General features: G+C 39.8%; 1 protein-coding gene across 1 annotated transcript in view; it reads right to left on the bottom strand.

Annotated features, from left to right (window-relative positions):
* Positions 1–21,279, bottom strand: part of LOC133546025 (integrin alpha-6-like) — a 61,699-nt gene that overhangs the window by 25,915 nt on the left and 14,505 nt on the right. The window contains exons 10-14 of the mRNA XM_061891831.1: positions 10,984–11,067; positions 10,836–10,900; positions 2,660–2,805; positions 180–320; positions 4–122 (exon numbers count right to left, since the gene is read on the bottom strand). Of these exons, the coding sequence (XP_061747815.1) occupies positions 4–122; positions 180–320; positions 2,660–2,805; positions 10,836–10,900; positions 10,984–11,067 (555 nt within the window). The remainder of the gene's footprint in view (positions 1–3; positions 123–179; positions 321–2,659; positions 2,806–10,835; positions 10,901–10,983; positions 11,068–21,279) is intronic.

Raw genomic sequence — 21,279 nt, 5'->3', positions numbered from 1 at the left:
TACCTGGCGAGTGAGGTAAAAACATCTCGATGGTTTTGTGTTTCTCTGGCACAGAACCTGTAGGTCAGCTCCAGGTTGCTTCGGCAGACGTCCTTGCCGCACCCCTTGTTGATGAAGTTTATCTATCAAAACAAAACACGTTAAAACTACAGCTGGAGCCTCCACACAGATTGTCATACCTGTGATATTGTCCTTCTTTCCTGGTAGAGGTTGAGTACGGGAGCGGCCTCGTGAAGACTTGACCTCGTCGCTTTGCTGGAGCTCGCGAGAGAGTGACTTACAGACACAGTGATGCTCTGCAGCCTGTCTCTGATATCCCGCTGCAACCAAACGCTTCTGGGTCAACACAACTGAACTTCACAGGTAAAACTCTCAGACATCATATGGACAAAGATACGATAAGACCTTCTGGAGGAAAGTTCTGTGGTCAGATTAAACAAAAGTTAAGCTGTCCTGCCACAATACCCAGCAATATGTTTGGAGGAGAAAAGGTGAGTTCTTTAATCCCAGGAACACCACACCTACCGTTAAGCATGGTGGTGGTAGTATTATGCTCTGGGTCTGTTATGCTACCAATGGAACTGGTGCTTTACAGAGAGTAAATGGGACAATGAAAAAGGAGAATTACCTCCAAATTCTTCAGAACAACCTAAAATCATCAGCCCGGAAGTTGGGTCTTGGGTACACATACTTGCCAACCTTGAGACCTCCGATTGTGGGAGGTGGGGGGCTGGGGGTGTGGTCGGGGGGTGGAGCGGAGGCGTGGTTGGGGGCGTGGTCGGGTGTGTGGTTGGGGCGGGCCGTGGTTAAGAGGGGAGGAGTATATTTACATCTACAATTCAGCAACTTGAGTATTTCATATATATTTCATATATATAGATATATGTAAATATATCTATATATATTAAATATTTGATTTTCAGTGAATTCTAGCTATATATATTTATTTTCTTACATATATAAATAAAATAAATAGTTGAATTTCAGACGGCACCTATCAAATACACAGTAATAAAAACACAGTTGTTCTACTAACTGTACTGTGCTTGCTGGTTAGTTAAAAAAAAACTACAACACTTACCTTTCAATATTTAAGTAACCTTTGTTCTGCCATTTGCGTACTGGCGAGAGTCACTTGCCATCAGGTGAGCAACACCACATAAATCGCTGGCCACCCAAAAAAAATAACCCTATAACGCTATAGCCAACATTCACCAGGAGATGGTGACAGACAACATAGAATCACTCTATTACAGACGGCGTCGCCATGGCTGTAACTTCCTCGTTCTTCTGCTTCGTCTCCTTGTGTGTGCAGTTTTTGATTAAAATCCGTAGATGTTGTAACGTGATTGGGCAGGCAAGCTGTTCATATAGTTGGAAAGCGAACGTGAAAACAGGCTGTCCCCACTCCGGTCCGCATGGAGCTGCAGGGGACGTGTCCTCCAGCTCCGCTGAATTTCGAGACATTTTCAGGAGAAAATTTATTCCGGGAGGTTTTCGGGAGAGGCGCTGAATTTCGGGAGTCTCCCGGACAATCAGGGAGAGTTGGCATGTATGTGGGTGCAGTTGGGTGTTCCAGAAGGACAATGACCCCAAACAAACGTCAAAAGTGGTAAAGGAATGGCTAAATGAGGCTAGAATCATATTACGGTTTTAGAATGGCCTTCCCAAAGTCCTAACTTAAATGTGTGGACAATGCTGAAGAAACAAGTCAATGTCCGAAAACCAACAAATTTAGCTGAACTGCACCAATTTTGTCAAGAGGAGTGGTCAAAAATTCAAGCAGAAGCTTGTGGATGGCTACCAAAAGTACCTTATTGCAGTGAAACCTGCCAAGGGACATGTAACCAAATATTAACATTGTTGTATGTATACTTTTGACCCAGCATATTTGGTCACATTTTCAGTAGACACATAATAAATTCATAAAAGAACCTAACGTTAAGAATGCTTTTTGTGACCAACAAGTATGTGCTCCAATCACTCTATCACAAAAAAACAAGAGTTGTATAAATTCTTGGAAACTCAAGACAGCCATGGCATTATGTTCTTTACTAGTGTATGTAAACTTTTGATCGCGACTGTAAATAAATACCAGAAGTTGGAGTTTGGTGTTGGCACAGGCTTTTCACCCCTGACCAGGCAGCTCCAGTATCCCCGGAGACGACCCCGTAAAGTCCTCACGAGGTGGAAGTCCTGATCTCCGCCTCAATTTTTGTTTCATCTGACCACAGGACTTTCCTCCAGAAGGTCTTATCTTTGTCCACGTGATGTCAGATGAAACGGAAATTAAGCTGTTTGGCCGCAAAACCCAACAATATGTTTGGAGGAGAAAAGGTGAGGTATTTAATCCCAGGAACACCACACCTACCGTTAAGCATGGTGGTGGTAGTATTATGCGCTGGGCCTGTTTTGCTGCCAATGGAACTGGTGCTTTACAGAGAGTAAATGGGACAATGAAAAAGGAGGTATACCTCCAAATTTTTCAGGACAACCTAAAATCGTCAGCGCGGAGGTTGGGTCTTGGGCGCAGTTTGGTGTTCCAACAGGACAATGAACCCAAATACACGTCAAACGTGGTAAAGGAATGGCTAACAGGTATGATTTTAAACACCTCATAGCAATCATCTGTCATCTAAAAACATAAATAAATAAATACCTGAAGTCGGAGTTTGGTTTTGGCACAGGCTTTTCTCCCCTGACCAGGCAGCTCCAGTGTCCCCTGAGATGACCCCATAAAGTCCACCCGAGGCGGAAGTCTTGATTTCTGCCTCTCTGCATCAGCCTCAAATGTGTAGCGGATTGCTGCAGAGGAATATTTGAACACATGCACATAAGCTTGCAATTATGCTTTGTTTTTGTGATTCTGTAACTGCTGCAACACACACCGAAATTGGACAACCGTATTTTCCGGACTATGAGGCACTTAAAATCCTTTTTTTCCCCTTCAAAACGGAAAAATTCTGTTTTTGCACACCGAACTTGAAGCTTTTTTATTTGGTACTTGGTGTAATAAGTGTGACCAGTAGATGGCAGTCAAACATAAGAGATACGTGGTAGGAGGTCCATCCATCCATCCATTTTCTACCGCTTATTCCCTTTAGGCTCGCGGGGGCGCTATTGCCTATCTCAGCTACAATTGGCCGGAAGGCGGTCTACACCCTGGACAAGTCGGCACCTCATTGCAGGTGGTAGGAGGTATGATGGCAATATCACTCAAGTAAACAACACCAACATTTTATATGTTCCATTGAAAATATAGAACATTACGCATGGCGCTCAAAAATCTCTCAAAATGTTTTAGTACGACTTTAGTAAGCCAAGAAGCCGCTTTGCTTGGTGGATGGTACTGTGCTTCAACATACTAGTATTGTTATGGTGTGTGTATAAGGTAACACATTATCTGGTGTTTTGTTTTGCAATATCATACAAAAGCAACTTTTTTTTACCTTCTTGTACCTGCTGATCTGTATTTGGGATCTTCATAAATCCGGAAGAATTGTGCGCGTCCGCTTTTGTAGTCTGTGATGATAATCTTCTTCTTTTTCCCTATCTTCTTGTTATGGGACATTCATCCTCCGCTGTTGCCATTTGTAATATAAAGTAGTGTAAAGTTCTTACTTATATCTGTCAGTAAACTCACCATGACATCGCTAAAACATACCGGTGTAGTGAGTTTACATTATTCACCAAAGGAACTTTAAGTATTAGAGAGTTCCGCCCGGATTGTTTTTCATGGGATACATTTCCGGCCTTGTTTCCGGATGAGAAGATGCTGCTCCGTTATTGATTAAAGTAAAGTCTGAATGTCATTAAAACAGTTAGCGCCATCTTTTGACACTTCTTCCATTCCTGTCCTTGCACGCTACACCGCTACAACAAAGATGACGGGGAGAAGGTGAGCCACGTAAATAAGTCCGCCCACAAAATGGCACATCCAGAAGTGATTGTCAGAAAGCGGCTAGAAGAGGATGTTATGTAGACCACAAGGAAGTGTTTTCCATTTAGATAAAAAAAATATGACTCCTTTTAATGTGCCCTATAATCCGATGTGCCTTATATATATATATATATATATATATATATGTATATATATATATATATATATATATATATATATATATATATATATATATATATATATATATATATATATATATATATATATATATATCATCTGGTACATGAACAATAACAAGATCTGATAGCTCAGTTACAGCTCTTTTTATTTCCTATTCTGTTTTATATGTGTTTTATGTTGCACGATTGCACCAAGAAAAAGTCGTAGTTTGTGAACCCGTTCTCAAACAATGGCAATTAAAACTCGTCTGATTCTGATGTATGAAAAGAAAAATAGACCATTCATCGGCGGTGTACCTTATAATCCGGAAAATATGGCACATACCAAACATCTTCATTGTAAACAATAACAGAGGTACTTTCTACTTAAACTTTTTACTTGGTTTAAACATTTTGTGGTAAATATTAGTTTTGTTTTTTTTTAGAAAAGTGCAACAAATGATTTTATTTTTAGTCAATGAAAATTCCAAGTGTAGCAACCTTTGACCAACACTGTGGCCCAAAACGGCCCTTTGAAGTGTTCCTTGTGTGATAAATTGTTCCGTTTCAATTTTATGTAATTTTGATCAAGATTTTCTTTAAAATGGCACTGTGCTTTTGATTGCAACTGTGGAAAGGGATTGTGATGAGCGCGCTTGCAGGAGTAAAAGTCACTGCCTCTCTCCATGGTGCTGAAAACAAAGCGCCATCAGACGGTGGCGTGGCATGTGCTGACGGAGAGACACAGCTGGCAGATGATTCGATTGCACAGGTGGTACGTGTTAAGCTAGTCATCTGTTGTCTTTAACAGTGAGCGGCCGCGTGCAGGAGTAGGAAGAAGTTTAGAGAGAGACTGGAAAGTCCTGAACGGAAGTATATGATTTGATGGAGGTGTTGAAAAACATCAAAACCTGTTGTCAACTCTCTCCGCTTGGATACTTTGACGTACATATCTGTGGAACCGCAAGACAGCGACTTCTACAGCATCATTTACAGAATTTATCATAAAAAACAGTGGCAGGCCGTGCGTTTCTCACCTAGGCCTTCAGTAATGTCCTACTTAGTCCGACGTCACCTCTCAAAATACCGTAAATGATGTCACCACATGGACCCGGCTGGAGATACTATACAGAAACACACTTGCACACTACTGGGCATTGAACCCCCCCTCAACATTGTACAAAATTGCAGAAAAAAAGAGATTTACATCCGAATCTCGATTCTTATTCACCCCGATTCTAAACTGATTCCTGATTTTTTAAAATCTACTTAAAAAGTTTCATTTTTAACTTAGTTTTTCATAGGAATCAGTTTTTACACATATTTTTAGGCCATCTTTATGCAACCAGAATGATCTTTTCTAACCGGTTTTGAAAATGTTTCATTATATTCATAACATCAAATAATACATTGCAAGAATCGGTTTGAATCCAGAATTCGTTCTTAAATGAGTCGTCACCCAAGGAACCTGAATCGTATCAAATCATTAGGTGCCCCATAATTCACACCCCTACAATACAGTATACACGCGAAGAGGTGGCGACTTGTCCAGGGTGTATGCCACCTTCTGCCTGAATGCAGCTGAGATAGGCTCCAGCACCCCCCCTAAAAGGACAAGCGGTAGAAATTGCATGGGATGGACTAGGGTTGTACGATATACTGGCATTAGTATAGTACTGCAATACTAATGGATCATATTCGGTACTATACCGCCTCTGAAAAGTACTGGTCCCCCACCTGTCGTACGTTCGCAGCGAGCATGCAGTACTTACAAGCAGGCACAGTGTGTTGACAGAAACGGGAGAACGGACGAATTTTGGCTTAATAATCAAAGATAAAGGTGAAGTTACAACACTGAACCACCCTCAGAAAGAGGTGCTTTAAGGCATGGCTAGTTAGTTAGCTAGCGGCTAATGTTGACATACCGTAGTACACCAGAATTTAGTTTTGGATGTGATAAAAATGACGACAAATATTCAGTCTGACCATCTACCGTCTACTATCTTGACTTTGAACACTACACACAAGTGAATGCATGCATACTTAGTCAACAGCATGTCACAATAAGGGTGGCTGTATGAACAATGCCAACACAGTCATAAACATGTGCCATATAGTGAAACCATACTAAACAACAATGACAAACACATTTTGGTAGAATTTTTTCAACACAACATAAACACTAGAGAACAAATTCCCAGAATTCCCTACAGCACCAACTCTTCCGGGACGCCACAATATAAACATTTGTGGATCTACACCTAACATCCACTGTAATGATACCAAGTACAGGAGTGTATCTAGTCGATACTAGTATGATTACATCTATAATTTTTGGCATCATAAAATCTTATTTGTTGTTTTTAATTTATTTATATTATGTTTAAAACTCTGGAAATAGGTCCCTGGACACATGAGGACTTTGAATATGTCCAATGTATGGTCCTGTAATGACTTGGTATCGTATTGATACCTAAAAGTGTGGTATCATCCAAAACTAATGTAAACAACAAAAGAATAATTGTTTATTACATTTTAACAAAAGTGTAGATCAGGGGTCTCAAACTCAATTTACCCGGGGGCCACTGGATGCAGAAACTGGGTGAGGCTTGGCCGCAAGAAAACATTTCTCCAAAAAATGTAACATGCACTTTTTAATGAATTCACCTTCTTTGAATGGCTTTCCCGCCCTAGCAACATACTTGCCAACTCTCGCGATCTTTCCGGGAAACACCCAAATATCAGTTCCCGGGGCAATCATTCTCCCGGTTTTCACCCGGACAACAATATTAAGGGCGTGCTGTGATGGCACTTCCTTTAGCGTCCTCTACAACCTGCCGTCTCGTCCGCTTATCCACCATACAAACTGTGTGCCGGCCCAGTCACATATTGTACGCGGCTTCTGCAGACCCACGGAAGTGACTGCAAGACATACTTGATCAACAGTCATACAGGTCACACTGAGGGTGGGCGTATAAACAACTTTATCACTGTTACAAATATGCGCCACACTCTGAACCCACACCAAACAAGACTGACAAATACGGTTTGGGAGAACATCCGCACTGTTACACAACATAAACACAACAGAACAAATACCCAGAATCCCATGCAGCCCTAAATCTTCCGGTCTACAGTAGTATATTGTAGCCTTGATCAACTATGTCTTGCAGTCGCTTACTGCGTCCACAGAAGTCAAATACAACGTGTGGCTGCACTGACACGCTGTTTGTACATGTTGTGGAGGACGTTAAAGAAAGTGTCTCCACGGTGTCCCCTAAATATTATAGTTTGGGTGAAATTCGGGAGAGTGATTACCCCAGGAGGGGCACTGAAAATTGGAAGTCTCCCGGAAGAATCGAGGCTACCGGTGTACAATTATGACGATGTTAAGCGCCATTCATATAAAACTTGCGGGCCGCACCAACATTAAAATTCACATTAAGGTGCGGGCCGCAAAATAACGTCTCGCGGGCTGCCTGTTTGAGACCCCTGGTGTTGATAGAACATGTTAAAAGAGAAAATAAGCAGATATTAACAGTAAATGAACAAGTAGATTAATAATTCAATTAATACCACTTGTCCTTAATAATTCTGACAAAATAATAGAATTATTAAATGACACAATATGGTACTGCATATGTCAGCAGACTAACTTAGGAGCCTTTGTTTGTTTACTTACTACTAAAAGACAAGTTGTCTTGTTTGTTTACTATTTTATTTAAGGACATACTTGCAATAAGAAACATATGTTTAATGTACTGTATGATTTTTTTTGTTAAAACAAAGCCAATAATGACATTTTTTTATGGTGCTCTTTATTTAGAAAAGTACCAAAATACATTGGTACCGGTACCAAAATATTGGTTTTGGGACAACACTAATACACACTTATTTTGAATAACTCCTTTTGGCCCCATTGACTTCCATTTTAACTGTTATTTTCTAATAGACTGAAATCCTGGTATATTAAAATGGTTTTCCCATGAAAACCAAATGAATCTTAATTCTTGCCAAATGGAAAACAAGAAAATATTGTTATGGTGTAATTGCGCCCCTTGTTTATCAGATGGCGCCAAAGGACTAAGATACATAACACCCATAGCGGTAATGAGTTCACGGCCAGTAAACCACTGACATGCAATGAAAATGATCTTGTGGTAAAGAACACATCCTGCCTTCCAGAAAATTTCTGTCTGTGAAGTTGTGTATTTGTCACAACTGCATTACACTACACGTTGTCACGGCGTTTCATTGTTGGTTTTACGAGCAGAGGTGCATCTTCGCCAGCCCACAATCACTGAGTACCAACAAATAGACAATGTGTGTTGACAGAAAAGGGACAACGGGGGCATTTTGGCAAAAAAACTAAAGATAAAGGTGACGTTATAACACTGAAACGCCCTCAGGAAGAAGTGCTTTAAGACATGGTGAGCTAGCGGTTAAAGTCCATCCGCAGTCTGCAGTGTTTTAGTTATTTCTAAATCACTAATCCTTGTCTCCATGGCGACAAAAAAAAAGTAAATTTCTTACAAGTATCATCCCTGCAGGACGAGGAATAGCTAAACATGCTTCACTACACACCTTAGCTCACCTGTGTCAAAATGTAAACAAACGCCATTGGTGGATCTACACCTGACATCCACTGTGATGATACCAAGTACATGAGCGTATCTAGTCAATACTACTATGATTACATTTATATTTTTTAGCATCACATTTTTTTTTCATTTATGTTTGTAAACTCAGGAAATATGTCCCTGGAGACATGAGGACTTTGAATATGACCAATGTATGATCCTGTAACTACTTGGTATCGGATTGATACCTAAATTTGTGGTATCATCCAAAACTAATTTACAGCACCCAAACAAAAGAAGAATAAGTGATTATTACATTTTAACAGAAGTGTAGATAGAGCATGTTAAAAGAAAAGTAAGCATTAAAGGGGAACATTATCACAATTTCAGAAGGGTTAAAACCAATAAAAATCAGTTCCCAGTGGCTTATTTTATTTTTCAATTTTTTTTTCAAAATTTTACCCATCATGGAATTTCCCGAAAAAAGGCTTTAAAATGCCTGATTTTCGCTATCTGTGGAGCCACCGTCCATTTTCTTGTGACGTCATCCAGTTTTCCTGTGACGTCATCCAGTGATGCCAATACAAACAAAATGGCGGATAGCGCAGCAAGATATAGCGACATTAGCTCGGATTCAAACTCGGATTTCAGCGGCTTAAGCGATTCAACAGATCACGCATGTATTGAAACGGATGGTGGAGTATGGAGGCAGATAGCGAAAACGAAATTGAAGAAGAAACTGAAGCTATTGAGCAAATAGCTATTAACGCTATTCGGCGATCGCCTTCTAACCAACGATTGAGTGCCAGGTCTGCCTTAGCATCGCCGGTAAAATGTGCAGACCAAACGATCGGGACTTTCGACACTGGAGCAACTTAAATCCGTCGATTCGTAAGTGTTTGTTTGGCATTAAATGTGGGTGGAAGGAAAGGCTGGATGCAAATATAGCTACAAATGTACATACAGCTAGCCTAAATAGCATGTTAGCATCAATTAGCACGGCATGCTAATCGATGCTAACACTCTGCGATGCACACACTCTACGTAAGTCAACTTGAATCCGTCCGTGATCATGTTGTTACACCCTCCGACAACACATCGACGAGGCATAATGTCTACAAGGTACGAAAAACAATCAAAAAAACGGAAAATAACAGAACTGATTTGACTTGGTGTTTGTAATGTGTTTGAGAAAATGGCGGATTAACTACCCCTATCACTCCGAGTGCGAATAATAGAAAGGCGTTTAATTCGCCAAAATTCACCCATTTAGAGTTCGGAAATCGGTTAGAAAAATATATGGTCTTTTTTCTGCAACATCAAGGTATATATTGACGCTTACATAGGTCTGGTGATAATGTTCCCCTTCAGTAAATGAACAAGTAGATTAATAATTCATTTTTTACCACTTGTCCTTAATAATGTTGACAAAATAATTGTATGATAAATGACATAATATGTTACTGCATATGTCAGCAGCTAAATTAGGAGCATTTGTTTGCTTACTTACTACTAAAAGAAAAGTTGTCTAGTATGCTCACTACTTTATTTGAGGACTAAATTGCAATAAGAAACACATGTTTCATGCACCCTAAGATTTTTTGTTTAAAAAAAAAAAACAATAATGCAATTTTTTGTGGTCCCCTTTATTTAGGAAAGTATCGAAAAGTACCAAAAAGTATCGATATACATTTTGGTAACAGCACCGGTAACAAAATATTGGTATCGGGAAAACACAACAGTTATTATTATCAGCTCACTGTTTAATGTTTATTACAAGTTATTTTCAATTGTATTAATAAACTAATTAACATTTTTTACCACATGAGCACACACAAAAGTACTGAAAATTCAGTAATTTTACCGATTACCAAGTACCAAGAATTTATTCCATATGAGTTTAAGTGTAAAAGGTACCTGCTAAAAGCTATCTTCAGCGATGCCTGAAATAAAAATAAACTGATGATTCATTTCTCAAAAGCTAAATGAGAGCATAAAAAAAAAGACATGAACAGCAGAAAACTCGACAAAATGTGCTCCGGAAAATCAGTTTTCAGAGGAGTAAGGGTAGTAATGATCTGAGTGATCCTGGCACACTTTAAAATTCCAGCCTTGAAAAATGACCGTGTCAATTAAAAAAGGTTGCAAACACACACAAATGTTATCCAATGGATAAAAATGATGGAGAAAACTTACTCAGTTTGTGGTTGGATGATGCCGGGTGTGACATGTAGCTAAAACAGGCCTGCACTGCAAAATGACTGAGGCAGAAAGACAGACAGACGTGTTATAATATATTATTATTAATATATTCTTTTTAGAGTTTAATTTGTGGACATCTTACCAGGTGCGTCTATCACACTGTTCCAAGTCTATCTCATTTGGTGTTACTGTTAGAGCGCCGCTGACGCTGACCACTGGCCTTGCTCTGAAATACACAACACTCTCATATTAGTCACTTTTCCGTTTACATGGCAATGTACACACCTCCAAATTTGGCAATGAAAACTACTACGAGGTTGCACGTTACAATAAAACAGATGTGTAACAAGTACACTACTTACATTATAAACATTTTGTTGGGCCCAATAAAAAGCAAAACTGGCAAATTAGACTTAATGGCAAAGACTACCTCCTAGGTCGACAACACACCGTAGTCTATGTACTACTGCCATCTAACGTCTTGGAATTGCAACTCTATGCACATCTACTTTACAATACTTGAAAACGAGACTCAGAAGTGTAAAAAAATCAAGACAGTTTACTGTTAAATAAAAAATGAGATTTTGTTTTTAATCAAATTACATGAACAAACACTTAAGTATAACAAATTAGCAAATTTACACATCGCAATTTACAAACCTCCAAATTTGATAATGAAAACTACAACACGGTTGCACGTTTAAGTAAAACAGCTGTGGAACGAGTACGATACTTACATTTTAAACACTTTGTAGGGCCCAACAAAAGGCAAGACTGGCAAATTCAACTGAATGGTAAAGACTACTTCCTGGCTAGGCAACACACCGTAGTCCATGTACTTCTGCTATCTAACGTCCTAGATTAGCAACAGTATGCAAATCTACATTATAATACTTGCAAATGAGATTCAGGAGTTTAAAAACAAAACAAAAAACAGATTACTGTTAAATGTTAAATAAAAATGACATTATGTTATTAATCAAATTACATGACCAAACACTAAAGTATCACAAATTAACGATTTTACATGGCAATTTACACACCTCCAAATTTGGCAATGAAAACTACAACGACGTTGCACGTTACAATAAAACAGCTGTGTAAGAAGTACAATACTTACATTATAAACACTTTGTAGGGTCCAACAAAAGGCACAACTGGCAAATTCAACTTAATGGCAAAGACTACTTCCTGGTGAGGCAACACACCCTACTCTATATACTACTGCCATCTAATGTCTTGGAATTGCAACTCTATGCAAATCTACTTTATAATAGTTACAAACGAGACTCAGAGGTGTAAAAAAAAATGCAGTTTACTGGTAAATGTTAAATAAAAATGAGATTATCTTATTAATAAAATTACATGGACAAACACTAAAGTATCACAAATTAGCAATTTTACATGGCAATTTACACACCTCCGAATGTGGAAATGAAAAGTACAACAAGGTTGAACATTTAAATAAAACAGCTGTGGAACAAGTACATTACTTACATTATAAACACTTCGTAGGGCCCAACAAAAGACAAGACTGGCAAATTCAATTTAATGGCAAAGACTACTTCCTGGCGAAGCAACTCACCATACTCCGTATACTACTGCCATAAACATCCTAGAATTGCAACTCAATGCAAACATTTACTTTGTAACAGTTGCAAATGAGACTCAGAAGTGTAAAAAAAAAAAATCAAGACAGCTTACTGTTAAATGTTAAATAAAAATGAGATTTTGTTATTAATCAAATTACATGAACAAACACTAAAGTATCACAAATTAGAAATTTTACACATCGCAATTTACAAACCTCCAAATTTGATAATGAAAACTACAATACGGTTGCACGTTTAAGTAAAACAGCTGTGGAACAAGTACGATACTTACATTTTAAACACGTTGTAGGGCCCAACAAAAGGCAAGACTGGCAAATTCAACTGAATGGCAAAGACTACTTCCTGGCGAGGCAACACACCCTACTCTATATACTACTGCCATCTAATGTCTTGGAATTGCAACTCTATGCAAATCTACTTTATAATAGTTACAAACGAGACTCAGAGGTGTAAAAAAAAAATGCAGCTTACTGGTAAATGTTAAATAAAAATGTGATTATCTTATTAATAGAATTACATGGACAAACACTAAAGTATCACAAATTAGCAATTTTACATGGCAATTTACACACCTCCAAATGTGGAAATGAAAAGTACAACAAGGTTGAACATTTAAATAAAACAGCTGTGGAACAAGTACATTACTTACATTATAAACACTTCGTAGGGCCCAACAAACAGCAAAACTGGCAAATTCAACTTAATGGCAAATACTACTTCCTGGCGAGGCAACACACCGTACTCTGTATATTACTGCCATCTAATGTCTTGGAATTACAAATCTATGCAAATCTACTTTATAATAGTTGCAAACGAGATTCAGAAGTGTAAAAAGAAAACGCAACTTACTGGTAAATGTTGAATAAAAATGAGATTATGTTATTAATAAAATTACATTAACAAACACTAAAGTATCACAAATTAGCAATTTTACATGGCAATTTACACACCTCCAAATGTGGAAATGAAAACTACAACAAGATTGCACGTTTAAAAAAATCCGCTGTGGAACAAGTACAATACTTACATCATAAACACTTTGTAGGGTCCAACAAAAGACAAGACTGGCAAATTCAATTTAATGGCAAAGACTACTTCCTGGCGAAGCAACACACCGTACTCCATATACTACTGCCATTAAACGTCCTAGAATTGCAACTAAATGCAAAAATTTACTTTGCAATAGTTGCAAATGAGACTCAGAAGTGTAAAAAAAAATCAAGACAGCTTACTGTTAAATGTTAAATAAAAATGAGATTTTGTTATTACTCAAATTACATGAATAAACACTGAAGTATCACAATTTAGTGATTTTACATGGTAATATACACACCTCCAAATTTGGTAATGAAAACTACAACGAGGTTGCACATTTAAATAAAACAGCTGTTTAAGTAGTACAATACTGACATTATAAACACTTTGTAGGGCCCAACAAAAGGCAAGACTGGCAAATTCAACTTAATAGCAAAGACTACTTCCTGGCGAGGTAACACACCGTACTCTCTATACTACTGCCATCTAATGTCTTGGAATTGCAACTCTATGCAAATCTACTTTATAATAGTTGCAAACAAGACCCAGGAGTACAAAAAAACCAAAAAAACTCAGTTTACTGTTAAATAGAAACATTAAATTTTTGTTATTATTATCACAAATTAGCGATTTTACATGGCAATTTACTCACCTACAAATTTGGTAATGGAAACTACAACGAGGTTGCACTTTTAAATGAAACAGCTATGTAACAAGCACAATACTTACATTATAAACTCTTTGAGGGCCCAACAAAAGACAATACTGTCAAATTCATCGTAATGGCAAAGACTACTCCCTGGCCGTCGTCTATGTACTGCTGCCATCTATCGTCCTAGAATTGCAACTCAATGCAAAAATTTACTTTATAATACTTGCAAATAAGACTCAGAAGTGTAAAAAAAATGTTCAGACAGCTTACTGTAAATGTTAAATTTTAAAAATAGCTAGGTACTGGTATATTCCCAGCTACCGGGAATTGGTACAGTATGGGTTCTAATGTGAACGGTACTCATCCCTAATTTCCAAGGCAGTTTAAGGCATGGAAAAAAAAATAGGGCATTTCTTGAATGTCAAAATCACAAAGTCCTGAACGAGCTGAAAATGTTGACTTTGGAATAGTTTGACTCGGGGTAGAAATGTAAAACAAATAACAATTCTACAATAAATATATTTTGTTATGGAAATAGTAGAATTAAAGAAAAAATAGGAACGTTTTGTTTTTTTCTGTTGCTAGTGTATATAATGTACAAACCCCGTTTCCATATGAATTGGGAAATTGTGTTAGATGTAAATATAAACGGAATACAATGATTTGCAAATCATTTTCAACCCATATTGTCCAGGGTGTACCCCGCCTTCCGCCCGATTGTAGCTGAGATAGGCGCCAGCGCCCCCCGCGACCCCGAAAGGGAATAAGCGGTAGAAAATGGATGGATGGATGGATGGATGGCACTACAAAGACAAGATATTTGATGTTCAAACTCATAAACGTTTTTTTTTTTGCAAATAATCATTAACTTTAGAACTTGATGCCAGCAACACGTGACAAATAAGTTGGGAAAGGTGGCAATAAACACTGAATAAAGTTGAGGAATGCTCATCAAACACTTATTGGGAACATCCCACAGGTGTGCAGGCTAATTGGGAACAGGTGGGTGCCATGATTGGGTATAAAAAAAGCTTCCCAAAAAATGCTCAGTCTTTCACAAGAAAGGATGGGGCGAGGTACACCCCTTTGTCCTCAACTGCGTGAGCAAACAGTCGTACAGTTTAAGAACAACGTTTCTCAAAGTGCAATTGCAAGAAATTTAGGGATTTCAACATCTACGGTCCATAATATCACCAAAAGGTTTAGAAAATCTGGAGAAATCACTCCACGTAAGCGGCATGGCCGGAAACCAACATTGAATGACCCTGACCTTCGATCCCTCAAACGGCACTGTATCAAAAACCGACATCACTCTCTAAATGATAAATGGAATTTTAATTTTCCTGAAGGAACTCTCCTGACGGAATAAATCAAGTACTGTCTAATCTAAAGGATATCACCACATGGGCTCAGGAACACTTCAGAAAACCCCTGTCACTATAATACAGTTTAGCTTCGTAAAAAAAGAGTGCGGGTACTTTCCTGGCCCGCCTGCAGTCCACACCTGTCTCCCATCGAAAATGTGGGGCGCATCATAGATAGATAGATAGTACTTTATTGATTCCTTCAGGAGAGTTCCTTCAGGAAAATTAAGATTCCAGCAGCAGTGTACAGAGTTGAGATCAATTTAAATAAAAGTAAAAAGTAAATAATGGGGGTTTAAATGGAAACAAAATAGAGAAATATTACAATAAGAATAAAAACCAAAAAGCAACAATAGGAATAACAATATAACAGTAAAATAAGAATATAACAAGACAAAGTAGGCAGTAGTGACCACGTTATGAAAACCTATTGCACTGTTATTGTTTTGCATCCCCTGTCATCCTAGTACCCCCCGCGCCCCTCCCCAGAGAGGAGTTGTACAGTCTAATGGCGTGTGGGACAAAGGAGTTTTTGAGTCTATTAGTCCTGCACTTGGGATGAAGCAGTCTAGCACTGAACAGGCTCCTCTGGCTACTGATAACGCTATGCAGAGGGTGACTGGCATCATCCAGGATGCTCACTAGTTTGTCAACAGTCCTCTTCTCTGCCACCGTCACCAGTGTGTCCAGTTTCATTCCGATTGTAGAACCGGCTCGCCTGATCAGTTTCTCAAGTCTGGAGCTGTCCTTCTTAGATGTACTGCCCCCAGGAGTGCAGTCTCCTGAGGAAGTACAGCCTGTTCTGTCCTTTCTTGTACTGGTGGTTCGAGTTAACAGTCCAGTCCAGCTTATTGTCCACCCAAACCCCGAGGTACTTGAATGAGTTCACGACTCCCTCGATCACAATAGGTTGTGACCGTGGACTCGACCTCCCAAAGTCAATGACCAGCTCCTTGGTCTTTGATGAATTGAGCTGCAAGAGGTTCGTGTGGCACCAGACAACAAAGTCCCTCACCAGATTCCGAAACTCCTCCTCTCTGCCGTCCCTGATGCACCCGAGGATGGCTGTGTCATCCGCGTACCTCTGGATGTGACACAGCTCTGAGTTGTAGCAGAAGTCAGCGGTGTACAGGGTGAAGAGAAGAGGGGCCAGCACCATTCCCTGCGGTGCTCTGGTGCTGCTGATCACAGTGTCAGACGTGATGTCCTTCAGTCTGACGTACTGTGGCCTGCCGGTGAGGTAGTTCGAAATCCAGGCAACCAGGCAGGGGTCCACCCACATTTTGTAGAGCTTGTCCTGAAGGAGGCGGGGCTGGATGGTATTAAAGGCACTCGAGAAGTCCAGGAACAGGATCCTCACAGTGCCATTTCCCTTATCCAGGTGTGAGTGGGCTCGATGCAGCAGGTAAAGGATAGCATCCTCCACCACAACGCCAGCCTGGTACGCAAACTGCAGGCTGTCCTGGGCATGTTGCACCTGTGGTCTGAGGAGGCTGAGAAAGAGCCGCTCCAATGTCTTCATTAGATGAGAGGTGAGCGCCACTGGTCTGTAGTCGTTCAGCTCACTGGGGCAGTTCTTTTTGGGAACTGGAACGATGCATGACGTCTTCCAGAGGGTTGGCACTCTTCCCAGCTGCAGGCTGAGGTTGAAGATCCTTTGAAGTGGTTCACCCAGTTCTGCAGCACAGGTCTTCAGGAGTCGGGGGTACAGCTTGTCTGGGCCTGCTGCTTTCCTTGGCTGTAGCTTCCTCAGTTGACTTCTGACCTGGTCCGCAGAGATGACTAATGTCTGCGTAGAGCCGGTGGAGGGGGGTGCTGCCATGGATGGGGGGTGGGGGGGGGGGGGGGCTGGGGCGTCGTTGAGGGGAGCAGAAGAGGGGGTGGCTGTGATGGGGAGTGGGGGATGGAGAGGACACGGGGTGGTTAAACAGGTTGAAGAAGTTATTCATCTCATTGGCCCTCGCTATTGTCCCCACAACAGCTCTGTTCTTTGTCTTGTGGCCTGTGATGGGTTTCACACCTTCCCAGACCTCCCTCATGTTGTTCTGCTGCAGCTTCTGCTCCAGCTTCTTCCTGTAGCTGTCCTTAGCCTCCCTCACGCGTTGTTTCACCTCCCGCTGTGCTGCTCTCATTGCCTCCCTGTCTCCACTCCTGAAGGCAGCTTTCTTCTTGTTGAGGACAGCTTTAACTTCTTGCGTCACCCAGGGTTTGTTATTAGGGTAGCACCGAACAGTCTTAGCAGGGCAGATCACGTCCACGCAGAAGTTGAGGTAATCTGTGAGACAGTGAGTCAGCCTATCAATGTCCTCACCCTGTGGAAGCAGCACGTCCCAGTCTGTGGTGTCGTAGCAGTCTCTGAGGGCATCTTCCAATTCAGGGGACCACCTCCTCACATAGCAAGTGTTAACAGGCTGTCTTTGGACCATGGGGGTGTATTTTGACCGCAAATGAACAAGATTGTGGTCAGACTTCCCTCGTGGGGGGAGGGGTGTGACCTTGTATGCATCCCTGACATTAGAATACAGTAGGTCAATTGTCCTGTTGTTTCTCGTGGGACAATCCACAGCCTGGTAAAAAGCAGCTAACGTTGAGTCCAAAGTAGCATGATTGAAGTCCCCAGAAATGATGACAAAAGCCTCAGGATGTTTTGTCTGAAGCGTAAAATACGACAGCGGAGACCCCGTACTGTTGAACGACCGAAGTTCTACATAAAACAAGAATGAAAAAGAATTCCACTTTCAAAGCTTCAACAATTAGTTTACTCAGTTCCCAAATGTTTATTGAATGTTGTTAAAAGAAAAAGTGATGTAACACAGTGGTGAACATGCCCTTTCCCAACTACTTTGGCACGTGTTGCAGCCATGAAAGTCTAATTTAATTATCATTTGCAAAAAAAAAAAAAAAGTTTATGAGTTTGAACATCAAAAATCTTGTCTTTGTAGTCTATTCAATTGAATATGGGCTGAAAATGATTAGCAAATCATTGTATTCCGTTTATATTTACAGCTAACACAATTTCCCAACTCATATGGAATCGGGGTTTGTAGGTCAACCTCAACCTGTTCAAAACATTCCAACACTAACCCATTCATATCAACCAGGACAAATGTAATATTATCTGTACTTGAAAAAATTCCCGTTTTTCCCAAAATTCCCAGATTTCCAGGAAATTCCCATTCAACTGAATAGACATTTTTAAAGTCCTACCATTTTTCTACCCGATTGGAACCCTTCAACCATCCACACACTCTCCTCACTCTGGATATTGAAGCCAAAAACATGTTTCTCATTTCCCCAAATTCCCGTTTTTTTCTGGAATTTCCAGAAATTTCTTCCCATTCAAAATGAATAGGCAATATACAAAACCTCACCATAACCCACATTTCTCAACTTATTCGAACCGTTCCAACATCTGAACACTCCACTCACCCTGGACATTCAAGCATTTCAGTTCGGCAGTTCGGCAGCTTACACACTTATGGAATTCACACGCAATTGCATATTCTAGTTCTCTATGAATTTCAGTGGTAAATTTCATCAAGGGAAATGTGGAAAATGGATAAAAGTAGGCATTTTTGGAATGTGAAAACTATGAAAATGAGTCCTCAATTAACATTATGATGTTGAAATGCTTTGAAATAGTGGGAGAAATGTAGAAAAAAAATTATCCATTCATTTCCATAATTTATTATCATGAAATCATGTAAAAATATTTAAAACATTTTTAATCAAATGTTAAGTTTGTACAGTCGTGGTCAAAAGTTTACATACACTTTTAAAGAACATAATGTCATGACTGTCTAGAGTTTCCAATCGTTTCTACAACTTTTATTTTTTTGTGATAGAGTGATTGGAGCACATACTTGTTGGCCACAAAAAACATTCATGAAGTTTGCTACTTTTATGAATTTATTATGGGTCTACTGAAAATCTGACATCACATGGACAAAGATAAGACCTTCTGGAGGAAAGTTCTTTGGTCAGATGAAACACAAATTGAGTTTTTGGGCCACAGTACCTAGCAATATATTTGGAGGAGGAAAGGTGAGGCCTTTAATCCCAGGAACACCACACCCACCGTCAAGCATGGTGGTGGCAGTATTGTGCTCTGGGCTTGTTTTGCTGCTAATGGAACTGGTGCTTTACAGAAAGTAAATAGGACAATGAAAAAGGAGAATTACCTCCAAATTCTTCAGGATAACCTAAAATCGTCAGCCCGGAGATTGGGTCTTGGGCGCAGTTGGGTGTTCCAACAGGACAATGACCCCAAACACAAATCAAAAGTGGTTAGGGAATGGCTAAATCAGGCTAAAATTAAGGTTTTAGAATGGCCTTCCCAAAGTCCTGACTTAAACCTGTGGATAATGCTTAAGAAACAAGTCCATGTCAAAAAACGAACAAATTTAGGTGAACTGCACCAATTTTGTCAAGAGGAGTGGTCAAAAATTCAACCAGAAGCTTGAAACTTGCCAAGGGACATGTAAGCAAATATTAACATTGCTGTATGTATACTTTTGACCCAGCATATTTGCTCACATTTTCAGTAGACCCAGAATAAATTCATAAAAGAACCAAACTTCATGAATGTTTTTTGTGACCAAAAAGTATGTGCTCCAATCACTCTATCACAAAAAAATAAGAGTTGGAGAAGTTTTTGGAAACTCAAGACAGCCATGACATTATGTTCTTTACTAGTGTATGTAAACTTTTGACCACGACTGTATATGGTTAATAGCTTTGTATTGGTCGAGAAATGATGAATGACTTCTGAGGCCAAAAGTATCAGAATAATTATGCATTCCTGTTCAAATGAAACCTGCCTTGTCCAAGTCTTGAACCTGCGTCCTCTGAATGACCTCTAAACTTTGAGCTTAAAACGTTTGCACTTGATATCTAGCGCCAACTCTTAAGACATCGGGGAGTTACCGACGTTAACAACGTACTCTTGCACAGCCACACCGGCGAGCCTCTGATACACGGAATCACATTTTTGACAATTAAAATACAAACCCCGTTTCCATATGAGTTGGGAAATTGTGTTAGATATAAATATAAATGGAATACAATGATTTGCAAATTATTTTCACCCCATATTCAATTGAATGCACTACAAAGACAACATATTTGATGTTCAAACTCATAAACTTTTTTTTTTTTTGCAAATAATAATTAACTTAGAATTTCATGGCTGCAACACGTGCCAAAGTAGTTGGGAAAGGGCATGTTCACCACTGTGTTACATCACCTTTTCTTTTAACAACATTCAAACGTTTGGGAACTGAGGAAACTAATTGTTGAAGCTTCGAAAGTGGAATTCTTTCCTTTTCTTGTTTTATGTAGAGCTTCAGTCGTTCAACAGTCCGGGGTCGCCGCTGTCGTATTTTACGCTTCATAATGCGCCACACATTTTCGATGGGAGACAGGTGTGGACTGCAGGCGGGCTAGGAAAGTACCCGCACTCTTTTTTACGAAGCCACGCTGTTGTAACACATGCTGAATGTGGCTTGGCATTGTCTTGCTGAAATAAGCAGGGGCGTCCATGAAAAAGACGGCGCTTAGATGGCAGCTTATGTTGTTCTAAAACCTGTATGTACCTTTCAGCATTAATGGTGCCTTCAAAGCTGTGTAACTTACCCATGCCTGGGGCACTAATGCACCCCCATACCGTCACAGATGCTGGCTTTTGAACTTTGCGTCGATAACAGTCTCGATTGTTCGCTTCCCCTTTGGTCCGGATGACACGATGTCGAATATTTCCAAAAACAATTTGAAAT

Source organism: Nerophis ophidion, linkage group LG29, assembly GCF_033978795.1.
Source record: "Nerophis ophidion isolate RoL-2023_Sa linkage group LG29, RoL_Noph_v1.0, whole genome shotgun sequence".
Lineage (NCBI taxonomy): Eukaryota > Metazoa > Chordata > Actinopteri > Syngnathiformes > Syngnathidae > Nerophis > Nerophis ophidion.
Note: the sequence above shows the minus strand (reverse complement) of the source record. Positions and strands in the feature narration are given on the sequence as shown.